This window comes from Gymnoscopelus microlampas, assembly GCF_963454915.1.
Source record: "Gymnoscopelus microlampas genome assembly, chromosome: 14".
NCBI lineage: Eukaryota > Metazoa > Chordata > Actinopteri > Myctophiformes > Myctophidae > Gymnoscopelus > Gymnoscopelus microlampas.
In genome coordinates, this window is record NC_139951.1 from 15,728,056 (window position 1) to 15,752,338 (window position 24,283).

Genomic DNA, 24,283 nt, shown 5'->3' on the forward strand with positions numbered 1-24,283 from the left:
GAACATTCACATCATGAGGTCTCGTACAGTCATCTGAAGTAAGCTGGCGAGGGTGAGCTCTCGAGACACAGAACACAAGTTTTATGTCAGATTATCAAGCAACCTCCTCGCAATGGAACGATAGGATTCAGGTTAGAGATCTTTGCCATCCTTGCTTTGATGCACAACTTTGCACTTGCAACACAGAAACGCTTGCACCACCACCAGTGCACGTTGAATGTTGGATGCACGTGCCAAGTAAGTACTGGTGGGAGAGGGTGGTCTTAATGGAATTTAAATATAATGGTTGGAAGGGAGAACATTTTATTCTTATGTTCTTTAAAATTCGAAACACTTTCAAGTTCAAATCAATTGCAAGATTGGGCAAAACTCCAGCTGACTTATTGGTTTTTCTTACTCCGATTAAAGCCATAACCAGTTTTTGCATTACATAAAAAAAAATCAGACTACTGCCTTACAATTAAGATTGTACAATTGGCATGCACGTAAACACACTCAGTGTGACTGGCCTCAGTGGGAATGCTATCAATTCAGTGTTCAGATCACCAAATAATGGATCATATGGACCGGTAACTGAGTAAACTCACTTAAAGCTGCAATCAACGTATTATAATAAATAAAATGTTATTCTAACCAATCTGTATGGTAGAGTGTGCTAATACAACATAACTAGCACATCTGCAGTAGTGTGAGGTGGTCTCCCCTGCTCTTAGACCCTGGTGTCACGTAGGACACCTACTGATTGACAAGTAGCGCTGCCTGAAGACCATGAGTCCAATGTCTCCCCTGGCCAAGCGGGATTCCCTCTTGGCTGAGTAGTAGTAGACGTTTGGGTTCCCGCATAGGAGTTGCAGTTACCTCTCCACTGGGAGAGGATATAAAACGTACAGTACAAGCTGTAACTTCAAAGAAAAATTAAACACAATTTCAGGACTGATGACTCTGAGCGAGATGTAGTTTACATCGAAGTGTCAGTCACTTCTGTCCTAGCGCCTTCATTAATAAAAGAGAGCTTAAATATCTGAGCTGCTCAAGTGTCATCTTCTCTGCAATTTCAGCCTGTCCCTGCCTATTACACACATCTCAAATCAAATGAGGAGTGGGGTGGCATCAGTTGTTGTGACTCTGTGATAGGTAGGCTCAAGGGAGCTCAATGGTCTGCCAAGGGGGCGCAACCTGTAGATAGCAGCATTTACCCTTTAAGCCTGTATTTGTGGTTTTATATCTTGTTGGAAACGTCATGATTAGGAATGACATGTTTTACCATAAAGGCACAATACTGTATGTTTACAGCAAAAATAAACCATCATTTAGTGTTTCATTAATCTTTTCAAGTACCATAAGCTGAGGTAGAATTTCAGTAAAAGGTAAACTCGTGAAAGGTCCTGAGGAGTTTCAAAGGCGTGACCGGCCGGGTGCGTGAAGGGGACAGGGGAGCGGGTATTTGGTTGCATTTCTAAGGTAGAAACAGGGGTGTGCTGAGCATCTCTATTCCCATTTTGTTGCACGACAACAGTGAATAGTTTCATCATCAGCCCTTTTCAGGAATTTCACAAATACTATATTGATAATATATTGTTTAGGGGCATCTCATCTTGTGTATCTGTACAGCAGGTCTTATGTGTCTGTGCAGTAGGTCTTGTGTGGGATGTAGTTGTGTCTTTCTGTCTGTTTCTTTCATGGTCTAGCTCCCTGGGGTCCGGGGACCACCAGGGGTCCTTGAGGGGGTTCCAGGGGGTCCCCAGCTGAATGATAGAATAGTTAGGAACCAACTTGACTTTTACAGGTCTGTAAAATGTACAGACCATTCCAAGAATGTACAAACGGAACCAAAGGGGTCCATTTGGTTCCAATTGTACACTCTCAAGAGTTGAATTAACACTGAGGATTTTACACTGTAGATTCGGGTCCCAGAGATACAAATCGTGTCAAATGGGGGCCTACAGTAATACATATAAAACCAGGGGTCCTTGAAATTAACACGGTTGAGAATCACTGCTGGTCTCGTTGTTGTCCCTTTGCCCGGCCAGGGGTGACCGGCAGGTCCTCGTGCAGGTATTTCATGGTGCCGTGTTCTGAGAAGTCGGCCGCCGTGTGGCCGTCACCTCTCAGCACCCACTTGGTGGTCAGCAGGCCCTCCAGGCCCACGGGACCCCGGGCGTGGATACGAGCCGTACTGATGCCTACCTCCGCTCCTGAAGAGACAGAGAGAAACAGAGACGTACATGATTACAAAGTCTTTTTGTTTGAGATTCTTCATATTTATTCTTCATGAAACTAGGACAAGGACATGTATGGGTGATTGTGCAGACTTGTTTACACACATCAACCCCTGGTCCCTGATGAATAGTCTCTCTCAGTCACGACGAGTCTCCCTTGAGTTCATCTATCAGTGAGAAGTAGGAAATGAATCTCCGGTACACCCTACCCCACCATTAAATATAGCAAGACTTATCCATCTGAACGCATTTCTCAATCCCTTGCTCTTAAGTGGTATCAGTGGCATCAATGACAGAGGTGCTACTTGCTCCCGTGGGGACTCCTCACAGAAATGTCTGTGGAGGATTAATTGGTATAGGGGGTAAAAATAATTGGCTACTAAATTGGCACTATAAGTGGTATCAATGCGGACATGCTGAAAGGTGGGAGTGAAGGGGTGAATCATCCACTTCGCCGTGGGCCACATTCAATCACGGTGGACAGTCACATGAAAGCTCAAAACTGGAAGTGGCTGACAGTGAGACCACGGACAAAGAGTGGGCTCTTTGGGATTCCTCCATGGTGAGGTCGAGTTAACCTCCAGTTGTGGACTGAGGTTGAGCTGAAATACCCCAAGCTCTACAAGCTCTATGAGCTTGTGGATCTCCTATTTTTGAAAAATGGAGACAACATTTTTAACTAAAATCTTAGCTTCTGGAGGTCCCTGGAACAAATGTGTTTACAAGTGTTTGCTTTAAAAAATATATATTCAAAGATTTGCACACATTTTCAAGATTTCTCAAAAATAGCAGATCTACAAGCTCATAGCGCAGCACTCAGTGCTGCGTTATGAGCTTGTATATCTGATATTTTTGAATAGCCAAAGACATCTAAAATTGCACAGATACGTTCCTGGATTGAATGGGTTATGAGTGGAATGGAGGTGATTATTTTGAGACTGGGGAGGAGAAGTAGGAGGTTTAGGGACAGAAAATCAAACATGAGGTTTTAGGAGGTAAGCAGATGGTTATGTAATAAATGGGACAGTCATGGGACAATGTATACTGTAAGTGGTGTGCTACAGTGTGCCTGCTCAGGGTAAGAAAGGAATAAAATATCATGCATTCCTATTACCTCCAAAGTTATGTCTGTCTGTGAGCAACATATATTCAAAAGTAATGGCCGGATTGCCATAAAATTTGCTGTGCACATTCACGCTCCCGAGAGGAAGAACCGTCAGGCCAAAGTTTCAATTGAGCAAACTGGGGAGATTTCTACGCCTTACCGGTGGTCTGCACTGTACTGAGAGCATTCATGTGGTTTCAGATGAGTAAGCCGGGAGAGGGAAGGTGACAGAGACACAGGAGAGGGGCACAAAGTTGGCATTTACTGTACAAATTCACTCACTTTTTCTTGTTTAGACCCTATTTTTTAAAATAAAAAAGCTTTAACATGAGGGATTTCATTGAAAGTTCTCCAGAACAGTATACGAGCTAACCATTTGAAACCTAGCGTCCCTATGGGGGGCGAACATTCGGCGAAAATAGCCGATCTACAAGCTCACAACAACACGTTGCATACATTACGTACCCAGTCCAAAGCGGTAGCCGTCTGCAAAGCGGGAACTGGCGTTCCAGAAGACACAGGCACTGTCCAACTGCTGGAGGAACTGCTCCGCTGTGTCCTCTGAGAGACAGACACAACTCAGCAAATAAACCTACAGCAATCTTCACATCTCCCCAACCTGTACTGCAGGGGTCTTCAACGTTTTCTTCTGGCCAAGGACCCCTTAGCTGAGAGAAGCAGGGACCCCCACTACATATTGGATTCATGTTAAATGTGTGTTTACTGACATTTAACGACTTAAACCCTCAATACTTTGTGAACTTGACCTTAGGCTCTGTACTTGGTCTGCTCTTTTTTCAAACCAAACCTCTTTGCCGAAAATAGACGATCTACAAGCTCACAACTTGTTGTGAGCTTGTAGATCGGCTATTTTCGGCTAATGTGGATGCGACGGCTCAAGTGGTTAATGTAAAAATACATGCAGTATCTTTGAGGAACCGCTAGTGATTTGTCTGATTATAGGTATTCTAACTCAGAGGGAGTCCTTCATCTTCACAAAATAGATGCTCACAAGAAATCAGTTCTTATTTTTCTTCTCTACAAGAAGGCAATGCCCTAACCATTCAGATCTACAAGGATGTTTAACATGTTACCAGCATGGAAGAGCAGTTATGTGTATTTGGTCAAAACCTGAACATTTTATATCAGTTGATGATTAAGACCTGAGGCCGCTTCTAAAAAAAATCGAAATCCTAACAGTTTTTCGGAAAAAAATATAAACATTTAATTTTCACGATTTTTCAAAAATAGCAGATCTACAAGCTCACAGCGCGTCACTCGGTGCCGCGCTATGAGCTTGTAGATCTGCTGTTTTTGAATAGCCAAAGAAATCTAAAGTGACACAGATGCGTTCCAGGTCTTAATGGGTTAAAACCTAGATTGAAGGACTGTTGACCTCAGAACGCACTTGTTTTTAGGTTGCACTTTGCTCAGAGTCCCTGTATCAGGATGGTCTTTTATAAGAACACCTTTATTAACAACTAAGATGTCTGTTCTTTAAAGTTCTTTTATGGAATTATTTCTGCACTGTTTAATCCATTGATGTGTGTTTTATGTTGATTTGCGTTTTATGTTGTTGTATTTAGTGAACTTCTTGGCCAGGGCTCACTTAAAATTAATAATGATGTAGTGTAAATCTCTTTTTTGATTTCTCTTGTTAAATACAGGATAAAGGATACAAAAAACACACTACATTCTGTGGTCACTAGATGGCAGTAAAAAACAGCTAGTCTCTGCCAATGGAGCAGAGCTAGTTATTTTTTCCCCTGCCAATTTCACACTTTGTTCGCTCGGGTTTTGTTGCATCTCAGATGCTTGCATTAAGTATCTGAGTGAGCTGCAGAGACACCTTTATTCTTTTCTTAGATCAGTGTTTCTTTACAGCCCCCCTTCCAACAGAGTGCCCACCCCCACCCTGGGTTTGGTGTAAAAAATCATATCCTCTCGCTGGCGAGAGTACATTTCTGCCAGAGAATATTTTGCATTGCATTCTGACATGTTTGGGCTGTTTTTTTGTGCCCAGAGAATCTTTAAACGCATTAGCTCTGGTGTCGTAAATAGCAGATTTACAAGCTCACAACGTGTCGCATTGCCAATGCGTTGTGAGCTTGTAGACCTACTATTTTGGAATAGCAGTATAATTAAGTATATAATAGCATAACATAGACCCTTACGGATCCATTTGGTTTACAGTATATTACAGTGTATTACAGTTTATGGCTTTCACAGTGCTTCATCATTTACTCTTCAAGTATGCATGCAGAGTCTTCTGTTCCCAGGTCCAGAACGTTTCTGCAGCAAACCCCACAACGAGTATCGGTTATCTCCTACGCCTCTCTACGTGCCGGGGAATACCCTGGACGCTGTCCAAAATCATTTCTGTCTGTTAACGAGTCGCCGGGGACACTAGAAAATTAGATACGCTTTTGAACCCGACCCTGAGCGTTGACGGCGACTGGGCTTCAGTACAGTATGTCTGCTCTCCATTTTAAACAAGCCCTGTCCCCGCCGATGGAGTCACACTGGGAGCCAGTGCACTTATCCTGACGATGCTCTGTCACTAATCATTACCGACTGTGACAGAATGTATGACAGAGTGAGAGAGAGAGACAGAGAGAGAGAGTTTGAAATGGAAGTGGAAGGTGACGGTGAGAAATATCAGAGACACAGAGGTTAATCACTTTCAACCTGGTGTGCCAATTTTAGGCAAAACTTTACAAACTTCACACTGCTGCCGACCACTCTAATCTCAAATTGAACTGCTGCTTAATGATCAAGTCAGCATTCCTGAAAATCCATTTGGCACAAAAGGTACAGTGAACAAACACATCTGCCTCATTGCACATGGAGAGACATGAGACACCATAATCCATCTCAACTATACATATTTTAGGGACATTAGGAGTAAAATTATTATCGGCTATTGAGGCTGATATGCTGGCCCGATGCAAAACACATTTTTGAGATTCATCCTTTGCGCCTCTAGTTCAGTTGCTGCAGGGAACACCATGCACTTTAATAATTTAATGCAATTACAATCTTTTTTAAATGCCTGAAAGATATGTTATGAAACATAGGTGTATTTAAATGCAGTTTTGTGTCATGGTAATTTTTTTAACATAATTCTTTTAATTCACTGTAATTAAATATTGGTGCAATCCGAATATTGGTGCAATATTTAACTACGAGCCCTATTTTACTTAATGTGACCTTCCCTTGTACTATACAGGGCAACGGAGCGCATACTGTATGTGTGAATATTCAAGTCAGGCAATGGTGGGTCTCGGGGGTCCCAATTTAATGGTTTTGGCTGCAAACTGACAATGAGCCAGAAAATCACAACTAGAGCTGCACAATATTCTATGTCTATATCCAGAGAGTGGTTTGCATGAGGCGTAATCATGGTCTTATTGTCCCATCGACATTTTGCAATATCAAAAGAAACACCACACAGCACTAGCAGCGCACAAGCCACCCTATCTTACCATCTTCCGTGACGATGACATCGGTGTGGGAGCTGCCGTACTTGTGGATATGGTCGATGGCCTCCTGCATGCTGTCCACCACCTCCATGCAACACTCCAGGTCTCCGTACTCCGTCCGCAGGGACTTGGCTTCTGACGGGCTGAACGTCAGGTAGGAGGCGAACCGCGGCCCGGCGTGGATCTTCACCTGGTCACACCGAAACACAGAGTGTGGAAATATGATTACTATCTGTGCGAAATAATTATTAAGTATAACCAGTTCAGGCACTTTAGTTCTTATCATGAACTAACCTTGCATGTGATTTTTTCCACCTCAGTCAGAGTATTACAATGTTTTCGAAAGATCTATTATATACAATATTTCCCTGGAATTTGAGTTGTTGCATCTAGTAAGTAAATGCAAAGTTACATATTTTCAAAAGGATAGCCCATTTCTATTGGGCAGTCCATCTCTATTTAATGTTTTTTTCCCCTCCTATATTAGGCTGATAGCTGTAAAATAGAGTAGGATCCAGCACAGATGAATCCAAAGAGAGAATATTCTGACAGACACCCTGATCATCACTAGACGGTCTCTGGGCACACATTTACTGTATAAACAATGTAACCACTTGAACCCTAGCGGCCCTATTCTGCAGCAAAGAGGTTTGGTAATAGAGGGAAATACTAGAGAACCTAATATAAAGCCCTGGGGGTTAATAAGGCACAGCACACTGATTTGTTCAGTACATGTGTTTATGTATGAATGTATGAATGCATGTGTGTGTGTGTGTGTGTGTGTGTGTGTGTGTGTGTGTGTGTGTGTGTGTGTGTGTGTGTGTGTGTGTGTGTGTGTGTGTGTGTGTGTGTGTGTGTGTGTGTGTGTGTGTGTGTGTGTGTGTGTGTGTGTGTGTGTGTGTGTGTGTGTATTACCCTTTCAGTTCGCAGCATATCAATGATTTGGTCGAACAGAGGGGTCCTGAGGATGTCTCTGTGAATCAGCAGGGTTTCCATGGCATTACAGGCAGCCGGGTAGTCACACTTGGAGTCTCTGACTGAAGGCAGAACATGTCAGTCAATCACGGTCTCATTCACCATTGGTGGTAACTGTGTATTACCACCAATCCTAACGCAAGCTTTCTGTAGTGATTGCACGGAAGTCCCTGCAATTTGGAAACAACTGCAATGAAATGCATTCCACTCTAAAACAAGTAACTGTGGGTATCTGGGAAGGTAACCAACTTCAACTGCTGGTAAAAAAGGAACAGAAATAGCTTAGTAGACAATGTGTACACTTGCTTCTGTAACTAACTGGTTCAGAATTCAAGGAATGTAGAAAATAAATGTATAAATGTGGATCGCATTCAGGACGATGCAATTCATTTTTTCTATATTTATTTTACATTCTAGGGCGGAAGAACGCAGGCCCCTCTGGTTAGTACTTATAGTTCAGTATCCATTATCATGAAGTACTTGGAGGCATATGTCATATTGATGACATCAGGGTTCTCCTTGTATGGGCAAAGAAGTAAGACAAACACACAGACGGATGAAGAGATTTGTGGATTAATAGATAGTTCTGGACAACAGCTGATCTCACTGACTTAATATATAGATTGTGATTGTAGAGAGACAGGAAACCGTGGGACAAATGCGAGACATGACAGAAGTCGGATTCAAACTCACACCACGCTACACAACATACTATTACTGACCAATCTTGATGACTTTGTCCACGCTGGCATCGCTGTTGATGTAGACGTGGCAGATCCCCTCGCTGTGGCCGAGGACGGGCACGCCCTTGGCTGCCCGCTGGATGTCCCTCACCAGCTGGGACGAGCCGCGTGGGATGATCAGGTCGATCATCTTGTCAAGACGACACAGGTCCTCCACCTCCTCCCGAGTGCTCACCTTACGCACCAAAACATACACACACAGCACAGAAAAGACAAAGATGAGGAAATTGCAGAGCAGAAAAAGGGAATGTCTGTATTAATATTTATTTCCTTATTTTCGTATATTGTTGCTATTGGGCAGAAACCTTACATCTCCATATTAAAGATCCATTGGAATCCAACTTAGTTCTTTTTTTTTCTCTTCATTTCCTTAAATGTAACGGTTTTGGGCGTACAAGGTTTCTGCCTGACAGCAATGTGACTTCTTTAAAACACGCAATCTCGGTTTTGCACGTATATTCCTGCAGTACATTAAGTTTAAATTATAATCAGGTCTCGTTTTGATTTGTTTGACTTTTATCCTACTGCTTTTTGTCTTGTTCTTTGGAGCCTACTGGGGGGGGGGTTGTATGTGTGTTTTATTAAGGTTTCGAGGCCTATCAGGCTTCGAAGCCTTATTGCATTCCTTGGCTTTCACTGTTCTTCCGCCGTTTTTGCCAGTTCTGACCGCGTGGTCACTTTTTATGAAATTTGGCAATATGGTAGAGGGCTATGCCAAACGGCGAAAACCCAAAACTCACAACCATTGGTCAAAGGGTGGCGCTGTAGCACTCAATTGAAATATGCCAACTTTGAACAGGTACAACTCATGCCCTGTTTGACCTACAGCCATGAAACTTCGATGCACACATGCGTCTCCTCATGCCTAACAACTTTCACTGTTTGACTTTTGACCTCTGACCTTTAGATCTCCCACCATTTCGAATTCTATGAAAAGCAGTAAAAAGCAGTAAAAAAGACTCTCCTCCTGGGATTTTTGAGCAATCTGTACGAAACTGTCTACACATGAACTTTGGACCAATGCCGACAGACGTGAGCAAGCGGATTTTCCATAAGTGAAAACGTTAAGCTTATATAAGCCAATGAAAATTGCAGTTTTATGACAATTATTCATCTGCCCCTAACACATACATGCAGACTCACATTTGTTTGACACTTTGCAATATTGTAGAGGGTCATTCCAAGTATCACTGAAACCAATCTTACTCCAATTGGTCAAAGGGGGGCGCTATAGCAATTTTTTGAAAATGCAAACTTTAAACAGGCAAAAGTCATGCCTCGTTTGGCCGACAGCCGTTAAACCTGCTTACACATGTGCCTTGACTCATGAGGAACACATGTATCACTTTGACCAGTAAGCTCTGCCCTTAGATTGTCTGCAATTTTGAGCAGTTTGAAAAACATTTAAATCCAGGATTTCTGAGCAATTTGCGTGAAACTGTATCAAATAAATGTGTGAGGCCCTTTTTCACAGGTTCAGGTGTGTTGGTTCAATAGCTTGATCGCTTAATCATCTGCCTTGAAACCACAGGGTTGCCGGTTTGAATCCCACCTCATGTAGACTTCATTATAATTGCATTGCACACAACATGACTGTATCAATGAATACATGTGCAATTGTTAAAGATGACGAGAAATGCATAATTGAAAGTAGTTATTTTCAATGTATGATGTACTTCATTCGCCCTTTTGTTTTGTTTTGTTGGATTCTCCTTTCTCGCTGTCAGATGCTGTGGATTCAGTAGCTCCACCAGTAGAGTGTGAGCCTCATGTGCCGAAGGTCCCTGGTTCAAATCCCACTCATTACAGTTTACATTTAAATTGCATTGTACAAAACATGACCCTGTTAATTCAGACATGTGCAATTTTTAAACAATAACATGAAATGCTTTTTTGAGAGTAGTTGTTTTTTATGTATGACATACTTTCTTGTGAAAATAGCCGATCTACAATCTCACAACTTTTCAGATAGCAACGCGTTGTGAGCTTGTAGGTCGACTATTTTCACTAGTTTCCATTCCGAAATATATTGAGCAGTTTGAAAAACATTTAAACCAAGGATTTCTGAGCAATTTGCGTGAAACTGTGTCAAATAAATGTGTGAGGCCTTTTTTCACAGGTTCAGGTGTGTTGGTTCAATAGCTTGATCGCTTAATCATCTCATGTAGACTTCATTATAATTGCATTGCACACAACATGACTGTATCAATGAATGCATGTGCAATTGTTAAAGATAACGAGAAATGCATACTTGAAAGTAGTTATTTTCAATGTATGATGTACTTCATTCGCCCTTTTGTTTTGTTTTGTTGGATTCTCCTTTCTCACTGTCTGATGCTGTGGATTCAATAGCTCGACCAGTAAAGTGTGAGCCTCATGTGCCAAAGGTCCCTGGTTCAAATCCCACTCATTACAGTTTACATTTAAATTGCATTGTACAAAACATGACCCTGTTAATTCAGATATGTGCAACTTTTAAACAACATGAAATGCTTTTTTGAGACTAGTTGTTTTTGGGGCGGTGTAGCCGCCCCCTATAAGTGAGTTTTGGACACTGACCAATCCTGCACCGTGATTGGCCAATAGTCTACAACGCATTGTATACCCCTAACCCTTTCATTGTTAATGCAATGTTAACTAGAAAAAGTGCTCCTCGGAGCACAAGTCTCCGCCAGCAGACTTGTGTTGGGAATGTTGGGAATGTTCTAATTCTTATGTTCTAATTCTTACAAAAAATAGAACATGTTACTGTGTCATAGTAACATGACACAAGTGTCCTATCCGTCTGTATAACTGTCCTATCCGTCCTGTCTGTATAAGTGTCCTATCCGTCCTGTCTGTATAAGTGTCCTATCCGTCCTGTCTGTTTAAGTGTCCTATCCGTCCTGTCTATGTAAGTGTCCTATCCGTCCTGTCTGTGTAAGTGTCCTATCTGTCCTGTCTGTGTAAGTGTCCTATCCAATTGTTACAGTATCCGCCATTTCTCAGCCATTTCGTGATTATTCCTGTCTTACCTCACTTTGAAAGAGGCTAAGACTCTTTCAAAATGACACATGTATTTATAGGCCGATATACTGTACGTCACTAGCCAATCAGATCACACTATTTCACCGTATTGTCACGTGTCACGTGAGGCTTGACCAATGTTAGCTTGACATGTGGAAAGTGAAAACAATGTCTCCTGGCGGAGACAATGACACATGTGCAGCCCTATGAATAGCAGTATGGACTTAAAAAAATGTCATTTATCCTTTTTTTAAGTGAGTCATGTTGTGATGACGACACACCGCCCACTTCTCACTGGGTGTGATTTTTTATTGTTAATATTACATCATTATATATAATATTTATATTGAGATTATTGCTGCACATTATTTATTTATTTTGCTGTTGAAAGTTACATTTGTGCTTATGGTGTGTGATATACAATCTAATCTAAGCTTACCATAAACACAATCATTGTTTAGTTTATCACTGTATAACATCAGTACAAGGTCTGGGAAGGAGGGGGGGCTCAGAGCTCCATATCAGCTTTTGTGTTTGTTTTTTATTTTTTTTGTCTTTTATTTATTAATTGTTTAACTGCCAGAGTAAAGGTGTATTAGTGTCACTCCAGAGAAAACAAGTGTTTTTACCTACCTTTGCAAAATCATGGAATATTTTCTGTGATCGTTGTCCGCACGTGCATCTCGGGAGTCTCGAAATTTTGTATGGAGTCTGTTTAATGTGCCTTGTTTTGACCATAAAGCAAGAGGAGATATAGGCATTTTCCCATAGGAAATAAACAGGAAGTAAACGAGACGTTTTTCTTTTTACTTTCGGGTCAGTATCTGGCAGTGAAAGCATCAGTCATAACGTAGCCAACAGCGCCATCTGGTGGAAAATGAAAACGTCCAACTCGTCTATGGCACTGTGGACGAAGTACTGTCAGACAAATTTGTTCGTCCATGGCAATCAAAGAGTTAATGAGTAAAATAATAGAAGAGGATTCCTTTCAAAAGAGGGGATAAGTAATAAACAGCAACAATTGTGAGTAAACAGAATAACAGAGCCTTAAAATACAATTATTTCCCCAATCCCCAGGTTCAATAGCATTACTTTTTCATTAATCTTGACTTGATTGAGTTGATTCGCTCAGAGCTCCAGATCCAGTTTTCATTTTTTTGTTTTTTTCCCGTGTTTTTCTTTTGTATTTTTGGGTTTGTTTTTCTTTAGCTGCTGTGTAAGGAGCCATTAGTCTGCTCTGAAGGAATGCTTCCTCATTGGGTTCACGACCCAAGAAGTTCTTCAGCATCTCATAGGCGTCCTTAGAACCACCAGGCTTCAGGATGCAGTTTCTATAGTCCAAACCCACCTTAGGGTTCATGATTCCTTCCTGTTTGAAACGGGTGTAGAACATGTCCAGGGAGAACACCTCACTCCACAGGTAGCGATAGTCGTAGTCATAGTTTGTCGGGGGGCCAAATATAGCTTGATAACTAGCGACTCCTAGAATCTCCTGCCTAAGCCTGGCATATTCCTTAGCTGGGTTCAAACTATGTGTAGTGTGAAGAGCCTGGTCATATTTAGCCATGACTATATCTTGACCCAGGTTGTGTACTGTGAAGCGAGACTTGATGAGTTTGTCCAACAGGTCGTCAGGAATCGGAGCTCCTGTCTTGTAGTGTTTGGATATTCTCTGTAGTGGTTCCTTCTCCCAAGCCCAGTTCTCCAACATCTGGGATGGAACCTCGACAAAGTCATACTCCACGTTGAATGCATTGAAAATTGCGTAGTCAGCCTGAGCACAGAGGAAGTGCATAACATGACCAAACTCATGGAAGTACGTTGTCACATCGCTATGCTGCAGGAGGGAAGGGACGTCAGCCGTGGGTCTGTTAAAGTTGGTCACCAAGGCAGCAACAGCAAACTGTCTGCTCCCATCAGGCAGCAGACAGCTGACCTGCAGGGGGGAGCAAAATGGAGCAAAGACCTTTTCCTGTCTGGTGAACAGGTCCAAGTAGAACTGTCCGACTATCTGTCCAGAGGAGCTGTCGGTGACACGGTACAGAGTGACATCAGGATGCCATGCGGAGGCGGCGTGTACCAGGCTGAACGACAGGCCCAGCAGGTCCTGGCAGATGTCCAGCAGACCCTGGGTCACAACCTTCACTGGAAAATACTGCTTTAAGTATTTGGGAAGGCTCACACGATGTGGTGTTTTGTGTAGCAGTAGCGGCTTCAGCTTATGGGCCAGCTCCTTCAGGAAGATGGAGACCGTATTGGCAGACTTTACCATGTTTGTCTGCAGGGCAAAGTCAGCATGGGTTTTGATGCCCAGCATTGCACTCTTCTGAGTGCGTAACTTCCCCAACTCCTTCTGGTTGGAAGTTTTCTTTAACTTGTTATTAATGCCTTTTATCTTGTTTTGTTTCTCTTTGGGGAGATGCAGTCCTCTTCTTCTTGCCTCCATGTTTGTCTCCATATATGTCTCTATATATGCCTCTGTAGTAAGACTGTCTGCATCCACCTCCATATGCTTCATCTTGTCTTGTATGTCTCTGATACTTTCCCCAATTAGTCTCTCCATGTATCGCTTATCCTCTGTGGTAAGACTGTCTTCTTCCACCTTCATCCCCAGAGCTACTATCCTCTGGTAGACGTCTTTTCTCATGCTCATGTCCTCGTCAAACTCGGACAGCTTCATATATGCATCTGTGCTGGCGGTCCTCACCTCTTGACTGGGGGCCACACACATAGGGAAGATCAGCATGTTTTCCTGGACAGTGTACTCTGCGTCCACGTTGGCCAGGGCCTTCAGGGTGTTGTCAAAGGTGACACTATCCAGGTCAAGGGAACCCACTGCATCGTACACCTTCCTGGTCTTGGCAATGAGCTCGTCAGACATCTGTTGGAACTGTTCAGGGCTTAGATCCCAGTGCAGGCGGTTCTCATTGCAAGCGCGAGGAGGGCTGCTGAAAACCACCTCTGAAAAACACACTGCCATGTTAGTGGAAATCAATCGTATTGTTGTTTGAGCTCTCTGTGAGTGACAAGTTGGATGTCGCAGACCTTTGGAGGGTTGCTGTGCCTATGCTGTCACGGTCAGCTATGATGGTGAACTTTAGCTGATCGTCATATCTTGAGTTTTTCCCCTCTTATACAATTTTACTGTGACGTTGCCATATGATATAGATGTCCAATGTCCATAGATAGAGCATATGTCCATATTTGGGCACAGCAGTGGAAGACGTCCATATTTTGAAAGTGCATAGATTACCTTCATGCCATATTCCCGCATACCGCCATTGTTGGGCAATCTTACAATAAATGCAATGAATCTCTGTATGTGCGTCTGTAATCCACGTATCTTGAGAGCCGTTCCACCCGTTTAGGGCCACAGCCACTATGATTCTTTTTTTGTTTGTTTTTAATAGTAATAAAGCAACACCGCCGGCAAGCAACACTGGCGTACGACAAAATATAAATCAGACCAGTGTAAATCGGCTGCAGTACAGTAGTACTGTATATTATATAATTATTATATAATAAGAATGCACGATTCTGACATTTTGCCCGATATCCGATTTTTGGGGCGGTGTAACCGCCCCCTATAAGTGAGTTTTGGACACTGACCAATCCTGCACCGTGATTGGCCAATAGTCTACAACGCAGTCTACACCCCTAACCCTTCCAGTCAATGCAAATCTATACTTTTGTAAAGTCAGCCAATCACATTACAGCTAGTGTCATCACCACTAGCTGTAATGTGATTGGCTGACTTTGCAAATTCAGGACTGTGATTGGCTAGCGAAACACATGACACATGTGCAGCCCTATGAATAGCAGTATGGACTTAAAAAAAAGTAATTTATCCTTTTTTTTAAGTGAGTCATGTTGTGATGACCATACACCGCCCACTTCACACTGGGTGTGATTTTTGGGGCGGTGTAGCCGCCCCCTATAAGTGAGTTTTGGACACCGACCAAAAGATTTGTATACCCCCTAACCCTTCCATTGTTAATGCAAATCGATACTTTTGCAAAGTCAGCCAATCACATTAGAGCTAGTGTCATCACCACTAACTGTAATGTGATTGGCTGACTTTGCAAATTCAGGACTGTGATTGGCTAGCGAAACACATGACACATGTGCAGCCCTATGAATAGCAGCAGTTTTAAAGTGAGTCATGTTGTGATGACCACACACCGCCCACTTCACACTGGGTGTGATTTTTTATGTACAACATACTTTCTTGTGAAAATAGCCAATCTACAATCTCACAACACATTGTCAGCTTGTAGATCAACCATTTTCACTAGTTTCCATTCCAAGAACACAAAACAAAACTTTATTGCTAAATATTTGTCAACCAGTAATCTAGAGTAGTTAGCAAAACAGAGGCTTGGTCCATAGCGGACTGAAAAACCTATAGATATCAACAGACACCATCAGGGAGGCCATATTTCTAGCTCAATAAGAAGAGAGGCAGCCTGTGAATCCATAGGTCGCTGGTTTGATCCCTGTCCCCAACAATGCATTGAGGTGATCATTATTTGGAATTCTTACTTTGTTACAAATTACAAACATCTCTCTCTCTCTCTCTCTCTCTCTCTCTCTCTCTCTCTCTACCACAAACTCTCTCTCATAATGAACGTTTCAAAATCTGCAACCTTTAGAAGTCCAGGCCATCAGGGATAAAGGAATATGCTCACTGATGCACAATATAGAAACAAATACAGCCTGTAGGCTTAGCTTCTATACAGCTGCACAATCTGGTGCCAATTTTAAACAAGCACATTCGGTGCACGATAGTGGTGCCATATACTGTAATGCACCAAGAGCAACTGGTACAAATTAGCATGACAGTCACAGAAATGCCATATTTTTGGTTCCCTGACACGCTTCATTAAAAAATGTACACCTAACAGTCTAACACCTCATTCACGTTAATCTTAAATACATGTAGTCTAGTTTACGGTCTTCTGCACTTTGTTACAGACTGAAATTCCAATATTTTCATTTTAATTTCCAGTTTTCTTAGCATGTCACCGAACCTTTCGCCTAGAGGGCCCTTGAACTGCAAAACAGCCCCATTCTATGTTTTGCAGCCCTTTAGCTCAACAACAATGACACATTTTCAACTGTTAATGTCACTCTTTATTCCAGACTACCTGTGGCAGGCAGTCTGGTCTGGCTTCGAAGATGACCAGCAGAACGCCGATCGGCACGGTGATCTGCTCCAGCTCCAGGTTGTGGGCCACCGTGGTTCTGCGCAGCACCCTGGCCACGCTTTCCTGGGCCGCCACAGCTATCTGACGCAGGCCGATGGACAGGCTGTTGAGTTTGGCCACTGTCAGGCTCTAACGCTTCATCATGGCTGACGACAGCTGGCCTAAGGGAGAGGGGACAACGGGCTTGATGTGAAAGTGTTTGTTTTTGTTTTAGATTTGTTTTATTCGATTTTCAAAATATATTTACCAGGGGGAGTCAAATACAACCACTTCTTTTTTTTTGTTATCAATTGTTTTTATTATCATATCAACAATACAATCATGTTTGTATGGATACATTTTTTTCTCAACAAAAACAAGATACAAAAACATACACAAAAACAACAAAGAAGGTTAATTCAAATACTAATAAAAATAACGATAATAAAAATAAAACCCACCCACCCCTCCCCGGACCAACATCTCTAAATGCAAGGGCCAAACACTGCCTATACCTGTGCAAGGTCACAACACTGTGTACAACATTTAAACCAAGCCTTTGATCTGCGAAGTTAGACCATATATCAATGTTCCTCTCACTTGGTCCATGTAACCTCGCCGTTGACAGTTCTAAATATACAATATCTAAAAATGTTAAAGCCCATTGGCGGAATGTTAGAGTATGAGGAGGTTTCCACCTCGTAGCTACCATTTTTTTTGCTGCTGTTAAGCCAGCAAAGAAGATGCGCTTGCGTGTGCAGTTTAGGTGTAGCCGGGACACATCATTTAAGATAAATACAGATGGACAAGGTGTGATATCAGTTCCCAAAAGTAATGACAATTTAGCTGCAACCATAATCCAAAAAGAGGAAACATTTGGACATTCCCAAACCATGTGAAAAAAGGTACCAATAACATTTGGAGTACAAAATGTGCAGTTGGGGCTATTTAACATCCTCATAGCACATAATCTACGGGGAGTCAAATATGTTCGGTGAACAAAATTTAAATGAATCTGTTGATGATCTGGATTCCTAGAAGACAGCAATATATTAGACCAAACCGTGTCCCAATCGAAATCAGGATCCAAATTCACTATATCATTCCTCCATAAGGTATCCACAGCTAGGGACCCATAATTAGATTCTGATAAAAATGCATACAATGCGGAAACAAGGCCTCTTGATCTACTAACTTGAGTCTATGTAAAGGGTGCATTGTAAGGGAAGTCTGCCATGGAACTCCATACGTCCTCATGGCTGTTCTCAGTTGTAAATAAAAGAAAAACTAGTAAAAGTGCTCCTCGGAGCACAAGTCTCCGCCAGCAGACTTGTGTTGGGAATGTTGGGAATGTTCTACTTCTAGGAATGTTCTGCTTCTTATGTTCTAATTCTAACAAAAAATAGAACATGTTACTGTGTCATAGTAACATGACACAAGTGTCCTATCCGTCCTGTCTATGTAAGTGTCCTATCCGTCCTGTCTGTGTAAGTGTCCTATCCGTCCTGTCTGTGTAAGTGTCCTATCCCTCCTGTCTGTATAAGTGTCCTATCCGTCCTGTCTGTGTAAGTGTCATATCCCTCCTGTCTATATAAGTGTCCTATCTGTCCTATCTGTCCAATTATGTATCCTATATAATTGTTACAGTATCCACCATTTCTCAGCCATTTCGTGATGGTTTCTGTCTTACCTCTTATACAGACAGGACGAATCTGGCTTATGACTCTTTCAAAGTGACACATGTATTTATAGGTCGCTATCCCTCCTGTCTATGTAAGTGTCCTATCCATCCTGTCTGGGTAAGTGTCCTCTTCCGTCCTGTCTGTGTAAGTGTCCTATCCCTCCTGTCTGTATAAGTGTCCTATCCGTCCTGTCTATGTAAGTGTCCTATCCGTCCTGTCTGTGTAAGTGTCCTATCCGTCCTGTCTGTGTAAGTGTCCTATCCCTCCTGTCTGTATAAGTGTCCTATCCGTCCTGTCTGTGTAAGTGTCATATCCCTCCTGTCTATATAAGTGTCCTATCTGTCCTATCTGTCCAATTATGTATCCTATATAATTGTTACAGTATCCACCATTTCTCAGCCATTTTGTGATGGTTTCTGTCTTACCTCACTTTGAAAGTGGCAAAGACACTTTCAAAGTGACGCCATGTATTAATAGGCCGCTATGCGTCACTAGCCAATCAGATCACAGTATTTCACCGTATTGTCACGTGTCTCCCACTCGGTCACCGTATGGACCGACTGGGAGTGAGCGAGTGGCCGGATTTTCGGTATTGGAATCTGGCTTATGACTCTTTCAAAGTGACACATGTATTTATAGGTCGCTATCCCTCCTGTCTATGTAAGTGTCCTATCCATCCTGTCTGGGTAAGTGTCCTCTTCCGTCCTGTCTGTGTAAGTGTCCTATCCCTCCTGTCTATGTAAGTGTCCTATCCGTCCTGTCTGTGTAAGTGTCCTATCCGTCCTGTCTGTGTAAGTGTCCTATCCGTCCTGTCTGTATAAGTGTCCTATCCGTCCTGTCTGTGTAAGTGTCATATCCCTCCTGTCTCTATAAGTGTCCTATCTGTCCTATCTGTCCAATTATGTATTCCTATATAATTATTAATAATAGTTACAGTATCCACCATTTCTCAGCCATTTCGTGATGGTTTCTGTCTTACCTCCATCACTTTGAAAGTGGCAAAGACACTTTCAAAGTGACGCCATGTATTTATAGGCCGCTATGCGTCACTAGCCAATCAGATCACAGTATTTCACCGTATTGTCACGTGTCACGTGAGGCTTCACCAATCGGTGTGTCATATTTAGAAAGTGAAAACAATAGTCTCCTGGCGGAGACTAATGAGGTACCTGGCAAATTAAATGTGTCACATAAATTCTGAAATGAACGCAAACCATTCTCATCAAATAGATCACCCAATGTATGAATCCCCTTGGAACTCCACCTAGGAAAGTGAATGGGACGTCCCTCCAACAAAAGGCCTTGATTATTAAACACTGGGGAAAGTAGATTCCATTTCAAATCAATCTTGCACGTTTTTTTCTGCTGCCCTCCATACTGCTACCAGCTGAGATTATTGGCCCAAAGCGAACTTTGCATTGATTAGTAGTTATATTTGAATAAATAAGATATCTCAACCCAATAGGATGTACCAAACTCTCCTCAAGCTCTCGCCACGAGACTGTAGTTGCCGAGTCAAACCATTTTAAAAGGGGACGAAGGGTGAAAGCCCAATAATATAATTTGAAATTGGGCAATGAAAGGCCGCCATCAGCCCTGGCTCGCTGCAATAAGGAAAGTTTAAGACGTGGACGTTTCCCATTCCATACAAATTTAGATACAGCTGAGCGAAGCTTAGTCCAGTACTGTGATGGCGGTGGCAATGGAAGCATAGAACTTACAAAATTAACCCTAGGGAAATACAACCACTTCTTGAGAAGACAAACAAAAAGGATTGAACCGCACAGCAGAATATATTTAAAAAATCACACCCAGTGTGAAGTGGGCGGTGTGTGGTCATCACAACATGACTCACTTTAAAAAAATCACACCCAGTGTGAAGTGGGCGGTGTGTGGTCATCACAACATGATTAAGCCTTTGTGATATATTCTTTGATTTCACAGCACCAGTTCTAGGAAGACTTTCCTTTTCCTTCTTCATATCGGTTCTTTCTTTCCTCATTTCAAACATAGTAATATTTTCTTCCATCTTCTTATCTTCAATGTGTGTTTCTTCTCTGTCCTTTGACCTCATGATTTTCATTGTATCATTTTCTTCTGTTCTCATTTCAGCTAAAGCAATTTTTGGATTCTTCTTTACGTCTCCCACGAAGCTTCGTCTCTTCCATTGTTGGATTATATAGGCCACTGTATTTTTAGAAATCTTAAATACAGCTGAAATTTCTCTGGAACCTTGACCAGATCTGTGCTTTGTCACAATTCTGTGTTTAAGCTCTTGTGATATACACTTGGGTCTCACAAGGCCAGTTCTAGGAAGACTTGCCATTGTCTTTGTTTCGGTTTTTACTTTCCTCATTTTAACCATAGTGATTTTGCGATTCTTTTTCACTGATCTCATGAAATACGCAACATCTCAGTTATACTACTCTCACATCAAAATGGTTTTAGATTAGCCAATCACAGGATGTGAAATTGGAGCACTATGTCACTGTTGTGACACCCAAGTAGGTGGTGTGTGGTCATCACGACATGACTCACTTTAAAAAAAGGATAAATGACTTTTTTTAAAGTCCTTACTGCTATTCATAGGGCTGCACATGTGTCATGTGTTTCGCTAGCCAATCACAGTCCTGAATTTGCAAAGTCAGCCAATCACATTACAGTTAGTGGTGATGACACTAGCTGTAATGTGATTGGCTGATATGAAAAAAATCGATTTGCATTAACAATGGAAGGGTTAGGGGGTACACACATTTTTTGGTCGGTGTCCAAAACTCACTTATAGGGGGCGGGTACACCGCCCCAAAAAGGAGAGAAAATAAGGCTGTCAGAGACATAATCGAAATATAAATTAAAGAAAAAATAAAGTACAATAGCTGTCATTTAGCTGTGCGATCCCCGCCCACAATCCCCTAGTAGGTTGTCTGGAGCAAAACAAACTGTGATGTCAAGAAGGTTCCCCAAGTATTAAAGATGTCTTTTTCTTTCTCAGAACCAATAATTGAAAACCGCAACATCTCTAGCCTAAGACAGGACATTATGTCACAAAGCCACAGGGCCCAGCGTGGGCGGGGCAGCATCCTTCCACCGCAAAGCAAAGGCAAGTGTGGATGTTTCTTCTTTTAAATAAGTGTAAAAAAAGCTCTACATTCCCAAATAAATGTGTGGTATCCGCCCGTCCCATCAGAGGCACCAGACCAGTTAGTGGTATGCTGGGTGTGCACACGCGGTACCTGTGCTGACGGCCAGGTCCATGTCCAGCTTGTTGGTGGCCAGAATCTCCTCCTTCTTCTCAATCAGCAGCTCTGCTAGTTGACAGATGATCTCACTCCTCTGGCAACAACACACACAAACACAAACGCACGAACAAACACGCACACGCAGTAATGCTTTTTATTTTATTAATACTAATTTGTTTATTATTAGATTCTTGGTTTACTTATGTATTACTTTATTATAAGATTACTATTTCTATGCATTTGATGTATTATCTTGTGTTGTCCTTGGTTACTGTAAATCGCTCTGGATTAAGAGCGTCTGCTAAATGCCCAATTAAATTGTAATACTAGTTGCAGTCGGCCTGGTAGTTACACAGTTCAACCACCAGGCGTCACCGTTTCCACAGAAATCCAACTTACAGTAGACGTGGCAGACTGGCCAGTGACTGGCTAGTAGCTCTGTTATAGTATCCAGCGCTTTGTTTGTGAGAGAGAGAAAGAGAGAGAGAGAGAGAGAGAGAGAGAGAGAGAGAGAGAGAGAGAGAGAGAGAGAGAGAGAGAGAGATCACAACGCACACTCACAGTTACAGTATGTGTCCATGTATGTGTGTCTTGTTTCGTCGCTGTTGGGTGGAAACACTCTTGCATGATGAACTAGGGCTTTAAATTATGAAAAAAAACTAACACATTTGAAACTTGGACATACAAGGTTTCTGCCCGACATCGACTATATACAAGTTGCATGTTACAGAAAATCCAAATGAGTCTAGCTACCTGTTCGGGCTGCAGGGATGCCAGGGTTCTGCCGGAGTGCCGGGCCATGTCTGCCTGCTGCTCTACAGTGGGGCCTATGGGGGGTGAGGAGGAGTGGGGGTCAGATTGAGAGGATACACAACAACTGTATTGTTGTTGGAATATTGTACTATATTTATGCACTTTATATATTGTATATGTACGGTAATTTCCAGTGCACAAAAGAGCTAAAAGTGCGTGTGCGTGCGTGCGTGTATTACCATACTTGTGAGAGCCAAATGTTCTCACAAGTATAGTAGAATTTAAGAAATTGACAATGTGAGGACAATTTTCCTGGTACTCTGGTAAATTATTAATAATTACATTCAGGTTGGGGTTATAGGCTATATAGACAGGCCTATTAGACATTTAGATGTTAGGTTTAGGGTTTGGGGTTGGAGTTATGCCTGTTCTATACTTAGTTGTGCGTCATTGCCGTGAATTGAAAATAGCAGATCTACAATTGTAAAAAATGGCCTGAATAAAATCTGCATCCCAAAATGTGTGTGCGTGCGTGCATAACCGCGATATAGGAAAAGGAAAGTCCCCAGGACTTTTTTGTGTTATCCTTTTAGCCTTAATGTCTGGCTGTACCTCGTGCTGTTTACATTTCTGTCTAATAAAGTATTCAATCAATCAATCAATGAGCTCAATAGCGGGTTTGACGTCAGAGAAGAAGGTTCCCACCTTCTTGCCCTCCACGATGTCTGTGATGACGTGTCCTGTCACCTTGGGGTTGGTGCCGTTGGCAATGACCACCGACGTACCGCCCTGCAACGCCCAGAGGTCAGACTTTACCTGCGCACGCACACACACACACACACACACACACACACACACACACACACACACACACACACACACACACACACACACACACACACACACACACACACACACACACACACACACACACACACACACACACACACACACACACACACACACACACACACACACACACACACAGAGCATAATGTTTACCATGAGGGCTAAAGAGATCAGGGAGGCTGGCGTGACTATCCACACATTATAAGAGGCGAGATTTATTTTAACTACAGCTAAATAAAACGTATACTTTGAATAAAACCATCACATTGGTAGACAAATAGAAGGTTTATAAAGCAATATAGCTTCCAGTTACATCAAGTAACTGAAGTTATACACCAAGTTCGGAATATGACTCAGGAAATAGGGCTGGCACTGTGCTATCATTCTGGATTCTTAGTGTATTTTCCAATGTAAACTGCCCCTATCCATGCAAAACCCTCGATGGCCTGTCTCGTATGCCGAGTTCTTCCTTCAAACGCCCAGACAAATCATTTGGCAATGATTGAATTGACTTCAGGGTCATGCACAGCAGGATAAAGGAGGCCACTAGTTAGGCGAAGGCATTCCACTGGCTGTATTACTTTTGTGAATTGGACCACGGATGTACCTTGGCCTCCATGCCTCCGATCCCGACCCTGGACTTTGTACCGTACGTAATGGACTGCTGGTCTCCCGGGTAGAAGATATCGATAAGCTTAGCGTCGTCCGTTCCTGGAGGCCGGTTGTACAGTCCTACAAGTCACAGACAAATCATTATGAAATAGAGTAACTGTTCATTAGCGCTGCTCCAGCTTAATGGGTTAAAATATTTGGTGTGACTGAGGAGGCGGTGCTGCACTTCTACAGAGCAACTATGTATGGAGAGGTAGGTGTCCTCACCGTCGGAACCACATCCAGGTATTAGATCCATTCTGCAGGCTTGGATTCAGGCGCTGGAGATGACGGAGGAAGCTGCTACAGCTAGGATTTATTGATCAGATTAGTGACTGGGCAGGTCATGCATTCAGAACACAGAACAGTTTGGAGGCAGTATGAATGGAAATT

At 42.4% G+C, this 24,283-nt stretch overlaps 1 protein-coding gene and 1 pseudogene across 2 annotated transcripts; both read right to left on the bottom strand.

Annotated features, from left to right (window-relative positions):
• Positions 1–6: 6 nt before the first annotated feature.
• Positions 7–24,149, bottom strand: LOC311060074 (delta-1-pyrroline-5-carboxylate synthase-like; annotated as a pseudogene). The gene is made up of 12 exons: positions 24,119–24,149; positions 23,847–23,971; positions 23,062–23,206; positions 22,391–22,464; positions 21,632–21,731; positions 16,661–16,898; positions 8,504–8,775; positions 7,722–7,843; positions 6,810–6,996; positions 3,790–3,885; positions 1,997–2,195; positions 7–59 (listed from the first exon to the last, which is right to left on the bottom strand). The product of its transcript is annotated as a delta-1-pyrroline-5-carboxylate synthase-like (transcript).
• LOC311059551 (thimet oligopeptidase-like) lies at positions 12,374–14,510 on the bottom strand (the record flags this gene model as incomplete). The annotated part of the gene is made up of 2 exons (XM_084077562.1): positions 12,374–12,448; positions 12,744–14,510. 2 exons carry the CDS (start codon positions 14,508–14,510, stop codon positions 12,374–12,376), a joined length of 1,842 nt encoding a protein of 613 aa, XP_083933688.1.
• Positions 24,150–24,283: the final 134 nt, after the last annotated feature.